Genomic DNA, 13372 nt, shown 5'->3' with positions numbered 1-13372 from the left:
ATTCTTGTCGTGATAACAAAACGCAATTACTATGCACGCCGATTTATTTAATTTTGCTTCTCGTTGGAATTTCTGAGAGAAATTTTTAGTGATAGTGAAAGTAGCGCAGGATGACAGCTAAAACAACTTAAGGCAACTTCGACGAGTTAAAAAAAGGGCAGAAGTTTATTCTACGTCGAAGATAATACCGAGCTTAAGCGGGCTTTATCGCGATATCGTTTCACGTCAAAATATTTTTCTCAATAACGTCAAAGTCTTACGTTCGTTTTTAAAATCCTACAATTTCGATTTTCTTAACGTCTCGGAAGATCGCAGAGGAGAAAAAGCGCAACAAGAATATTTTCATTGACCTTTCCGCTTTGTGACCACCTTGTAATTAAACGGAAAGATTTTAATACTCCATTTATTCCATTCCTAGGATCCCTGAATTCCATTCATAGGAAATTCGAAATGGAACACGAAAAAATATATAAAATATATAAAGTAGCGTTTTCTACAGCAATTGGTTGGCAAGGCAATTTTCAACCGAGATTCTACCTTTTTACATTCTCCAAATAAGGATCCGCGGTTTAATTAGAATTTATTGGGAAGAATATGCAGAAACACGATGCAAGGACGAGATACAAGTTACGAAAGGATTTGCGAGTAACTTACGAGTAGCTTAGCAGCTACGATCTGTGAAATTTCAACTTAGTAAATCTTCTACACGAGGAATAGCGAGAGACAGGAATTTTGCGGAATTGGTCTTGTCGAATTTGGATTCGGCTTGGATTATTCGATAGAAAGAGTGACGATCTGTCGTGTGTAGCGGAAAAGCGTGTGAAGCTTTTCACAGAATCGTCGCAAAGGGAAACGATTATCGCGTGAATCGCTTCTCCGAGATATCGAAAGCTGCATCAGACCTGTTTCGAAGAAAAAGAATTTAACATACCGTGTCCCCTATCGATCCGGAGCTTTCACGGGCATTTATCCGCCAACAAGAGAAAGCTTTCGCTTTCGATATTTCTATCGGGCGCGGTGTGCGTTGTCCTGGAAAACGGCCACGAGTTTAAAGCGTCGTTGAAAGGCGTATTCGCAAGAATTGTAAAGATCAGATCGCAAGCCGAAGGCAACGGGAATCCGATGCTGACAAATGATGTTCACCGTAATATCGTAACACGACGTATTGTACGGGATATCGACGACGTTGTGTTCGCTACCGATGTCTTCCACTTAGCTGTAATTAAATAAAAGCGAGGATGATCTGAAAGATCAACGACGACAGTCAGTGGCTCGTTCTTCAACGTTACAAGTTCTTGCGATTATCGTTCATTTTCAAAAAACGAGATGCATTGAACAGTCGTCGCGTACGTTTTCTCTGCGTTTATGAGAAATTCGAAAACGAGTACACAGAGTGTACGAAATAATGCAGAAGCGTATAAAATATTCAAAACAGATATGAGCAAATTTTCTACTTACAAGACAAGTTTCGAAAGATTATGAAACTTCCGAGACGCGTACAGGACATTCTTTCGCTGTCCAAAGTTGCTCTAAGGGGATGAAATTCACCTCCGAGAATCGGCCTACTTTCCGATTTTCCGTTATAGCTTTCAAGCCACAAGTATACATAGAAAGAAACTTTTCGGACGAGAGTTACATCTTTCGATTAGCGCCTATCGTTCGATAAAAGTATCCGTCAATGTTACAGCAATAGCGGGAAATTGTCAGAGGTAGATTTCACTCTCCGAGGGTGAATTGTGGCAGAAAATAAAAATTGCGCCATACGCATCCACGTATTGTCTGCGTGCAATTTCAAAGTTCCACAATTTGTTGAATTTATGCGTTGACGTGTGCCTGCTTAATGAAGCGCGCTTTTATTTATTTTCGTTGGAATATGTATATCGTGGTCGTTTTATACGTTCAAGAGAAATCTGAAATCATGCAGAAATGGATACAACGTGCTCATAACGTGTAAAAACGTATCGGATGTCGTATACGTAAACGTATACAATATCTAAAGTAGAGTACCTGTTGCTTGTAACAACAGCAGGTTGTCTCCTAATCGTCTTTGTTTTACAAACATATCTTTTACGACAACGCATCTTTATACAAACACGAAAATTCAGTCAAACAATGCGATCTTCATCTTAATAGGACAAAATGGATCGTACGTAATTCGATAAAATAATAGAAAACAGAAAAATGTTGCGCGTCTATGATTTCCTTATAGAACGAAAGAAACTTTTGCCACGATCTAATATAATATTTAACAAATAACGGCAACTTCCGGTTCAAGTGTCTCTCTTAATTATTTTCGTGGAAATATGAGCGCGCAATAAATATTCACAGTCTAGTTAGACACAGTACTGTGAGAAGAAAGTAATAGAATTTTTATCACTATAAATAATAGATGCATATCCTTTATCACTGGTGGCATCCTAAATCATGCTAGTGGCTTTTGTCGTGTGACACAGCCTGGATATTTCTCTTCGGTTATTATCTGTTAGTCTGTATGTCCGGAGCAAGCTACATATATAAATGTACGTACATATATACATACATACATACATACATACATAGTATATAGCAACGACAGGAAAAAGACTCGCAGCGATTAATTTTCGTTTGCCACGAGTCTATGAATCATTGGCGTTAGTCTGCTTGTTCGACTGCATTTTCCGTGGTAGTTCGATGTGATTAGGATAGCTCGTTACATGGTCGAAACATTGTTGAAACTGCTATATGACCATGATATTACACAATGAGTGTGTAAAGATGAGAGAAAAGAGAGCGCGATAGGGAGAAATTTTGGATCTTTGTTTTGGTCTCAAAATGGATCTTTGTTGAAACGACCTTTTTCGTTTAAATAATATGTAAGTTTTTTATTTATTTAAAGATAGCTACGCATCTTTCCATTTACGTAAATCGATCTCTTCCATCTTCGTGAGTTAGATCTGTCGAAAGTTTTTTCGCTTTCTCGAGTTGGCAAGTTGGAAAAAAAAAGAATCCCTGACATCGCGACGCGAAAGAATGATCGATTTGCCATAGAATGGTCATGTACAGTGAACGGCAATACTATCGCAACATCCTTCGCAATTGAATAATTTCTTCGTAAGGTCAGATCAAACGACTTGAGTTTTTGCGATGAACAAGGTAGAGGTTTATTTTTCAAGCTTTCTTTATCTGGGTTTAGAGCAACGGAAATTGGAACATCTTTCGAAGATTCGCACACGTACAGAACGTTAAAAAAATAATTTATTCCGAAATCTTTCAACTTTCGATTCGCCTTTCATCTCTTCGATTCGCCATCTGAACAAATATTTTGAAAAATTCAAATCAATTTATATGCTCGTCCTTGCTTCTTTCATAACACGGATTACTATCATTTTGAATGAACATGTGTGTAAATTTCGAGCTATCGCGGGGAGACGCGGTCGTTAGAATACGCGTCAACGAGAGTCGTAAATTCCCGTTACGATTAGAATAATCGACACCACGAATAGTTCGATCCCCGTATTTCGGTTAGGATAATCGGGGTGGTTGATGCGGTATAACACTGAGAGTCACAGAATTATAATAATGTATATTTCCAACAATTAGTCTACACGATTGAGAAGAGATAAACAATTAACAACTTTATCGCACGCAGATAATGTAGATGTATACAATATAGAGCAAGGCTCTTACAATTGAACTTAGTCTCTTGGTGGACGTAGCACGATATGATACTTAATAGAATAAGCGAATGTTTGGCAATGTCGCGGATCGACTTGAATTGGTGTTCTGTTCAGAGTTAGACGTTAGGCGTTAGAATTTTGACTAATTGGTCGCTCTTGCGTTGAGATGGAAGAAAGTTCAGTGTGGGTGTGCCCTTTTGCATGACGAACGCGGATTCGTTGTTCACACTTTTCGTTAAGAAAAGTGAGGGTAATGATCCGCGATGTCGATTGGTTATGCCCTACGCTGATGCTTGAAGGGATGGGTAGAAGGCCTCCTACCATCGTGGTTGATAGGAGACCTTGTTCATGGAAAAACCTGATTGATTTATTAGCTAGCTATTCGATTCTTCCCGATGGGTGCGTGTTTGCTTTCTCCGTATTTTTTCAGCGCGCCTGATAAACCCAAGGACCTCTCTAAAAACCAGATGTGCTTCGACAAATATTTTTTGGCTTAAGAAATTCTTCAGGACAAAGGGGTTGACTGAAGACGCCTGTTGATACAATACAGTGACAGCGAAAGAATATATTGGGTCCTTAGGTTTATTGAGGGTCGGAGTGACGTTACGCAGGCCGCTGGCTGTCCGGTCGCGAGGGCTGGCATGCAGATGTTTAGGCGACGTAACAATGTGCTTTTTTCGTGATTCGAATTAAAAGAATTAAACAAATCGGAACGTTGTTTTCCTTGTTGTAGCAATTGTACCTTGTGTAACATTTTTATTGCGCTCGTAATTCACGATACTTAGTCTGCAACATACCGAAACTCTTCTCATACTTGTATCGCATTAGGGGCAAATGTTACATGGTTGCAGAACCGTACAAGCAATATGCTGGAGACAAAGTGGGGTGGGATTTTATGTACCAAGTTAATGCTACATTCCGTTCTCGTTTTTGCCGGTGTGGAGACGCGGATAGCGTTTATTATGCTCGCATTTAGGTATTCCGTGGCTGCTTCGATTTCATCATTGGTTTTTAGTGAGGATGAGGCTGAAGTTGTGTGGGTAAAGACTTCTCTGAAGAGCTGCCAGTTGGTGTGTTGGTTATGAATGGAGCCATTAGGTGTATTCTCGATGATAGTTGAACTGACTGTTACTATCACGGGGGAATGATCAGAGGAGAGATCAGCCGAGGAATTGATTTGGACGTGTCTTGACGAGATATTTTTAGTTATGAAGAAATCAAGGAGATCGGGTATTTTGTTTGTGTCGGTGGGCCAGTGTGTGGGTTCGTATGTGGTAAGGTAGTTGAGGTTGTTGGTTATTATGCTGTTGAGGAGGTTTTTGCCTCTTACTGTAACCAGTCTGCTACCCCATTGGGTGTGTTTAGCGTTGTAGTCTCCTCCGGCTATGTATCTGTTGCCCAGGGTGTCCAGGAAGTGGTCAAAGTCTTCTTTGGCGATGGAGTGTCTGGGAGGGCAGTATACAGCTGAAGTGGTGATTGTACCATGACAGTCTTCTATTGCTACGTTTGTTGCTTGGAGGTAGTCTTTCTGGAATGGTTGAAGTTCGTAGTGCTTGATGTTTGATTTGATTATGATTTCGGTGCCGCCGTGGGCCTTTCCGCTGGGGTGTTGGGTGTGGTAGAAGTTGTAGACGTGTATTTTGAGGTAGTTTTTGTCGGTGAAGTGGGTTTCGCATATGAGCATCACATCGATTTGCTGTTGTTTTAAGAATAGTTCTAGTTCAGATTTGTGCTGAGCTAGACCGTTGGCGTTCCACAGAGCTATTCGCATTGGTTTTATTTTGCTTCTGTGCGTATGAATTTGTCCATGAAGAGTGTGAGTAGTGACAGCAAGTTGTTAATTTGCTCAGTTTGCTTCTCGATAAGTTTTTCGAGTCTGGTAAAGTTGTCTGTGCTTTGTGGGGTGGGAATTCTATTTTCTGTGTATACACTGTGTGTTTTCGAGTTGTTTACGTTTCCTTGCGTTGCCTGCGCATAGGATACTGTTGGTGTGGTGAGTTTTTGGGGTTTAGGTTCTTGTATGGTTATGTCCTTGGGTCTCAGTTTTGGATACTTTATATTATGTAGTGTTTTGTAGGCTGAGCATCCTTTGTAGTTCGCAGGATGCTCTCCTTGACAGTGGATACACTTGGCGGGGGTTTCCGGGGATTTAGTGCATTGGTCAGTGCGGTGATTACCTGCACATTTTACGCACCGGAAGTTGTGATTGCAGTATTTCTGCGTGTGGCCGTACCTTTGGCACCTTTTGCATTGTATTATTTCTTTCTTTACAAGAGGTGGCTCGAACTTAACTATGGAGTTCATCAGCCGATTGATGTTGTAGATTTCTTTGTTGTTTGTTTTTTGTTTTAAGTCTATAAAAAATAAGGATAGTGGGTTTTTTGTGATTCTATGCCTAATGTTGCTGATGTTAGTTACTTCGTGGCCGTGATTTAACAGTTCGCACTTTAGTTCGTCTAGATCGACTGAGTGGTGGATGTTGCGTAGCACCACTCGAAATGGTCTTTCTTGTTTGAGCTGGTATGTGTGGAATTTAGCGTTTAACGTTTTTAATAGCTTGGTTAACTTTCTATAGGCGTTTGGGTGGGTCGGCAGTATTTTCACGTGGTTGTTGTTAATCTTTAACTTGTAGTCCTCTTTGCTGATGTCTTTTTCGATAGTCTTAATCATTGACTGTATGTCGATTACGTCGTTAATGAATATCGGTGGGGGAGGGGGAATTCTTTGAGTATGGAGATTATTTACCTTTTCGGTTGTAATCATGGAGTCTTCCGTGGACTCCAGTATTGAAAATCTATTGTAGGTGGTCACCTGGCTGGCTGATGGTTTAGTTTGACTCTTGTTTACATTTGTCTTGGTTGGTTCGAGCTTTCGTTTTTTCGTGTGATGGTCGTTTACCAGGATAGATGTGTTGCCCTCTTGCCACGGGGGAGGAAAAATGGCGGTGTTATAATTTAGCTCCGGGGAGCCTGTTGGGAATGATAGAGCCATCATCGAGCTAGTTAATTCAGTGTGAAAGAACTAGTCGAGAGGCTGTTAACCCCTGGCTAGGTTAGTTGGATTCGCTTTCGACAGATGGGCGTCACGTGGAGTTTTGTGAACTTCACAGGGCACTGGACACACGTCTGCACGTCTCGGCACTCAGCAGCAACTGGATGGTCACTTGCTGCTTTGTGGACTTTGCCGGGCACGTCTGCACGCCTCGGCACTCACGAACGAACTGCTGAGAAACTCAACCTGAACATGGAAAAACTTCTAGAGTCCCTTCAAAGACGAGATAAGAGGGAAATAGAGGAAATAAACTTTAATATAGAACGATTTGAAGGAACTGAGAACGCTACAAACTGGATATCAGAGTATGAAGAGGAATGCAAAAAATACAAAATAAAAAGCGATGAGGAAAAAGTCAAAGGTTTGAGAAAGTACCTAGGAAAAACAGCAAAAAGGAGGTACCAAACAAATCTACTGAAATCTGGAGGACACAACTGGGAACTTTGGTTTCGGAAACAAACACTCCACGATAGAGCAAATGTACAGGCTTATAAACGAAATAATAGTAGCACTAGAAAACAAGGAATACTGCACAGCCCTCTTTATAGACATAGGGAAAGCATTCGATAAAATTAACCATGAAAGTCTACTACAAACAATTAGGAAATAATTCCCGGAGCAAATACACCAATTAATAAAATCCTATCTAAGCAGCAGAACCTTCGTAATAAAAATCAAGGACACACATTCTCAAGTTAAAGACATCAAGGCCGGGGTACCACAAGGAAGCGTCCTAGGCCCAATACTATACACATTATACACGGCGAACATACCAACAACTACCAACAGCACAGTATTGACATTCGCGGACGACACAGCTATACTAGTCAGGCATACTAACCCAGAAACGGCAGTCAAAATACTACAAGAACATATCATAAAAATAGAAAATTGGCTACAAGAAAAACAAATAAAAGCGAACCCCAATAAATGCAACCATATTACATTCACGCTACGAAAAAAGATACCACCAAACATCCTATTGAACGGCACGCATATAACGCAAACAAAGCATGTCAAATACCTAGGACTCCACTTAGATACACAACTCACATGGAAACTACACATCAAATCAATAGTAGAAAAAATACAGAAAACAAGGAGACAAATGCATTGGCTAACAAGCCGAAAATCCAAACTAAACAGAAAATAAATTAAAAATATATAAAACGATCATAAAACCAATTTGGACGTAAGGAATACCATTATGGGGGACGGCAGCAATGAGCCATATAAACAAAATAGAGGTAATACAGGCTAAAATCCTCAGAACAATAGTAAACGGACCTTGGTACGTCAGAAACGAAGATATACGGAGGGACCTGGGAATGCCAACGGTCAAGGAAGAAATTAGCAGATACTCCGAGAAATACAAATCAAGAATAGCAACACACCCAAACCGGCTAGCTGCGGAAACATACAAAACCATAAACATGGACAGAAGACTAAAAAGGAAGCACCCAGCAGACCTTATAAAGGACATAACCTAACAAACACGAGGATGGTACCCCGCTGGGGGTAGCCACCAACATGCTAATTTAACCGTTAAAAAATTCCACCAAATGTCCAAATTGGACAAATTGTGAATTTTAATAAATAAATTAAAAAAAAACTGTACGCGTTAACAAAATAGTTCCAACTTACTTGAAAATAGTTGCTTGATTCAAGCAACTGTACGCGTTAACAAAATAGCTTCGAGTTATTTGAAAATACTTGCTTCACTCAACTGCACACATTAATAAAGTAGTTTCAAGTTACTTGAAAATAGTTGCTTGATTGAGGTAACTTGACCAATCTGAATCATCATAAAAACTTGGAAGGATATTTCAGACAAAATTACAGGTTCACATTGGCAAAATGATTTTAACTTTCTTGAAAATAGTTGCTTGATTCAAGCAACTGTACACGTTAACAAAATAGTTTCAAGTAACTTGAAAATAGTTGCTTGATTCAGGTAACTTGACCAATCTGAATCATCATAAAAACTTGGAAAGATATTTCAAGCAAAATTACAGATTCACATTGGTAAAATAATAGGTTCACATTGACAAAATGGTTTCGAATTGCTTGAATTCAAATCGTTTGACGAAGCAACATGACTAATCTGAATAGTTTAATTGTCATCTTTATCCAAGACTCGCATTGTCAATCGAGCCATTCGGAAATCACATTGACCAACTCCAAAATTGAAAAGTAGAGAAAAGTAATTACAAGTATCGCAAGTGGTGAGACAATATGCGATAAAAATGAAAAGATGAGCGTGGCGTTAAGCTCTAAGGAACTAGAGGTTTTGTGAGAATCAATCGTGTACTTGGACGATGAAATTGCGAAATTATGAGATTGTCCAAAGATGAAGTTGGTCAATTTGACTTTCGCCAGGCTCGATCGTCACTACGACAGTTCTCGCGTATCGAAACTATCTTGATGTTTGTGTGGACAGGTGAGACGAATGAGCGATCGTGGCGGAGAAGGATCGGGACATTCGGTCGTTACGATGGAAACAGAGTTACCGACTTTGTTTGGCCGTCGCGAATCAGTCGCCTGTTTTCCTTTTGGAGGCGTGACGAGGATATTACCAAATCGTCGAGAGCCAGCGTCCAGAATGTCCGCACCACCGAGCGGTAGAGGAAATACGCACTATCTTCGGTTGGACATTATGGACGACATCGCATACCTAAGAGCGAGGGAGGTAAGGATCTTTCGTTTATTCTTTTTCACTTTCTACCGTAATAGATCAGCCACAGATAGTCCACTTCGACGAATAGTTTCTTTCGATCGACGAGGAAACCGTCGAAAAGAAAGATTTAGGATATTGCAGCCGTTCGCCGATCAGGAGCGCCATTTACGCCGAAGGAGATCCGTTCTCTTAGAACGTTCATAGAGTCGCCTGTCTACCGTATTGGGTCTGCCTCCCTGCTATTCCTTTGTCTATATGCTGTCGATGGCTTCAGCGCTTGAGAAAGCTAAAAAGACCAGATGTGGAGTTTTCCTAGAAGTGGTGACCACTTCAACAAAAATAAACGAAAGATCCTTACCTCCCTCGCTCTTAGGTATGCGATGTCGTCCATAATGTCCAACCGAAGATAGTGCGTATTTCTTCTACCGCTCGGTGGTGCGGACATTCTGGACGCTGGGTCTCGACGATTTGGTAATATCCTCGTCACGCCTCCAAAAGGAAAACAGGCGACTGATTCGCGACGGCCAAACAAAGTCGGTAACTCTGTTTCCATCGTAACGACCGAATGTCCCGATCCTTCTCCGCCACGATCGCTCATTCGTCTCACCTGTCCACACAAACATCAAGATAGTTTCGATACGCGAGAACTGTCGTAGTGACGATCGAGCCTGGCGAAAGTCAAATTGACCAACTTCATCTTTGGACAATCTCACAATTTCGCAATTTCATCGTCCAAGTACACGATTGATTCTCACAAAACCTCTAGTTCCTTAGAGCTTAATGCCACGCTCATCTTTTCATTTTTATCGCATATTGTCTCACCACTTGCGATACTTGTAATTACTTTTCTCTACTTTTCAATTTTGGAGTTGGTCAATGTGATTTCCGAATGGCTCGATTGACTATGCGAGTCTTGGATAAAGATGACAATTAAACTATTCAGATTAGTCATGTTGCTTCGTCAAACGATTTGAATTCAAGCAATTCGAAACCATTTTGTCAATGTGAACCTATTATTTTACCAATGTGAATCTGTAATTTTGCTTGAAATATCCTTCCAAGTTTTTATGATGATTCAGATTGCTCAAGTTACCTGAATCAAGCAACTATTTTCAAGTTACTTGAAACTATTTTGTTAACGTGTACAGTTGCTTGAATCAAGCAACTATTTTCAAGTAAGTTAAAATCATTTTGCCAATGTGAACCTGTAATTTTGCCTGAAATATCCTTCCAAGTTTTTATGACGATTCAGATTGGTCAAGTTACCTCAATCAAGCAACTATTTTCAAGTAACTTGAAACTATTTTATTAATGTGTGCAGTTGAGTGGAGCAAGTATTTTCAAATAACTTGAAGCTATTTTGTTAACGCGTACAGTTGCTTGAATCAAGCAACTATTTTCAAGTAAGTTGGAACTATTTTGTTAACGCGTACAGTTTTTTTTTAATTTATTTATTAAAATTCACAATTTGTCCAATTTGGACATTTGGTGGAATTTTTTAACGGTTAAATTAGCATGTTGGTGGCTACCCCCAGCGGGGTACCATCCTCGTGTTTGTTAGGTTATGTCCTTTATAAGGTCTGCTGGGTGCTTCCTTTTTAGTCTTCTGTTCATGTTTATGGTTTTGTATGTTTCCGCAGCTAGCCGGTTTGGGTGTGTTGCTATTCTTGATTTGTATTTCTCGGAGTATCTGCTAATTTCTTCCTTGACCGTTGGCATTCCCAGGTCCCTCCGTATATCTTCGTTTCTGACGTACCAAGGTCCGTTTACTATTGTTCTGAGGATTTTAGCCTGTATTACCTCTATTTTGTTTATATGGCTCATTGCTGCCGTCCCCCATAATGGTATTCCTTACGTCCAAATTGGTTTTATGATCGTTTTATATATTTTTAATTTATTTTCTATGTTTAGTTTGGATTTTCGGCTTGTTAGCCAATGCATTTGTCTCCTTGTTTTCTGTATTTTTTCTACTATTGATTTGATGTGTAGTTTCCATGTGAGTTGTGTATCTAAGTGGAGTCCTAGGTATTTGACATGCTTTGTTTGCGTTATATGCGTGCCGTTCAATAGGATGTTTGGTGGTATCTTTTTTCGTAGCGTGAATGTAATATGGTTGCATTTATTGGGGTTCGCTTTTATTTGTTTTTCTTGTAGCCAATTTTCTATTTTTATGATATGTTCTTGTAGTATTTTGACTGCCGTTTCTGGGTTAGTATGCCTGACTAGTATAGCTGTGTCATCCGCGAATGTCAATACTGTGCTGTTGGTAGTTGTTGGTATGTTCGCCGTGTATAATGTGTATAGTATTGGGCCTAGGACGCTTCCTTGTGGTACCCCGGCCTTGATGTCTTTAACTTGAGAATGTGTGTCCTTGATTTTTATTACGAAGGTTCTGCTGCTTAGGTAGGATTTTATTAATTGGTTTATTTGCTCCGGGAATTGTTTCCTAATTGTTTGTAGTAGACTTTCATGGTTAATTTTATCGAATGCTTTCCCTATGTCTATAAAGAGGGCTGTGCAGTATTCCTTGTTTTCTAGTGCTACTATTATTTCGTTTATAAGCCTGTACATTTGCTCTATCGTGGAGTGTTTGTTTCCGAAACCAAAGTTCCCAGTTGTGTCCTCCAGATTTCAGTAGATTTGTTTGGTACCTCGTTTTTGCTGTTTTTCCTAGGTACTTTCTCAAACCTTTGACTTTTTCCTCATCGCTTTTTATTTTGTATTTTTTGCATTCCTCTTCATACACTGATATCCAGTTTGTAGCTTTCTCAGTTCCTTCAAATCCAAACCCAAACAAATAAATTCACTGGAGGCGCTCACATCAGAAAATGAAATAGCAGGAACATCGGATGGGAAGGAAGAAAAACACTAAAATGCCCGGAGAAGTACGAACCATTGATAAAACTGCGAGTTAAAGTCAACGATCAAAAAGAGATTAAAGGTGTCTACGGGAGCGAATGCAAGTTTTATCGATCAAAAGATCATTGATCAGATAAAAGAAGACAAGAGCATGTTCAAAACCATCAATGGGGAAGACTTCACGAGTAGCCGGGCAAGACTAAAAATGAGGATAAACAAGATAGAGAAAGAGATAGATGTGTATATAGTACGCAATAATAACTTCACATATGATCTCATCTTAGGGCTGGACGCCATAAGGGAATTCAAACTAAGACAAGACGAGAATTTGAGGGTTAGCCAAAAAGTAGACGACAAAGAGGAAGTAATATTTAATAGAAAAGAAGAAAGAAGAAATAACCAGAGAAGAAAGGTAAACGTTACCGAACACAAGGAGACGGGTAAGCCTATGGACAACCTAGAACACCTAAATAACCTACAAAAAATAGAGGTAAGCCAACTTATAGAGAGATGTATTTGCTAAACACAATGTGGGAACCAGGAAATCACAAGAAGCTTCTATTAAGCTAATCGAAAATAAATACATATCAAAGAAACCATACAGATGTAGCATTCCAGATCAGAGAGAAATAGAACTCCAGATTACGAAACTACTAGAACACGATCTCATAGAGGAATCAAGTTCACCATTTGCAGCACCAGTGACACTAGCCTTTAAAAAAGAGTCGAATCGTAGAGATAGACTATGTATTGATTTCAGAGAGATAAACAAAATTGTAGTTCCGGAACCACAACCATTCCCAAGAATTGAAGATATCATAGTCAAAGCGGGAAATTGCCATTTCTTCTCAACGTTTGACATTAATTCGGCGTTCTGGTCAAAGAGGCGATTCAGTACTGGCAGCATTGGTTAATCGGTAGATACTTCACTGTCCTTTCAGACCATAAACCGTTGGAATCAATGAGAATCAAAGCAAGAACCGATGAAACTTTAGGAGACCTGATGCACTACTTATCGCAGTACGACTTCAAAATCATCTACTCACCAGGAAAACACAACATAGAGGCAGTCGCGCTATCCAGGAACCCCGTCTTAGAAAGTTTTGAGAACGAAGGAGAGGTTTTGAAA

The 13372-nt window shown here is 39.8% G+C and overlaps 2 protein-coding genes across 12 annotated transcripts in view; one reads left to right on the top strand and one right to left on the bottom strand.

The window, feature by feature from the left end:
• LOC126926808 (A disintegrin and metalloproteinase with thrombospondin motifs 3-like) overlaps nucleotides 1–13372 on the bottom strand; it is a 163004-nt gene that overhangs the window by 97404 nt on the left and 52228 nt on the right. The window contains exons 5-6 of one of the 11 annotated variants that reach the window (XR_007714881.1): nucleotides 9743–9991; nucleotides 9656–9670 (exon numbers count right to left, since the gene is read on the bottom strand). The exons of 9 other annotated variants lie outside the window; for them this stretch is intronic. Coding sequence is in view for 1 of the 2 variants with exons in the window: in XM_050743188.1 (XP_050599145.1) it covers nucleotides 9988–9991 (4 nt within the window). In the remaining variant the exon portion in view is untranslated. Of the gene's footprint in view, nucleotides 1–9655; nucleotides 9671–9742; nucleotides 9992–13372 lie in introns of those variants that run through there. One more of the 11 variants, XM_050743188.1, reaches the window with a different exon arrangement.
• Nucleotides 1–13372, top strand: part of LOC126926812 (uncharacterized) — a 127184-nt gene that overhangs the window by 107721 nt on the left and 6091 nt on the right. The window lies entirely within an intron of this gene.

Source organism: Bombus affinis, unplaced genomic scaffold (genome assembly GCF_024516045.1).
Source record: "Bombus affinis isolate iyBomAffi1 unplaced genomic scaffold, iyBomAffi1.2 ctg00000059.1, whole genome shotgun sequence".
NCBI classification, from domain to species: Eukaryota; Metazoa; Arthropoda; class Insecta; order Hymenoptera; family Apidae; genus Bombus; species Bombus affinis.
The sequence above is the reverse complement of the archived record's forward strand: the minus strand, read 5'-3'. Positions and strand labels throughout refer to the sequence as shown.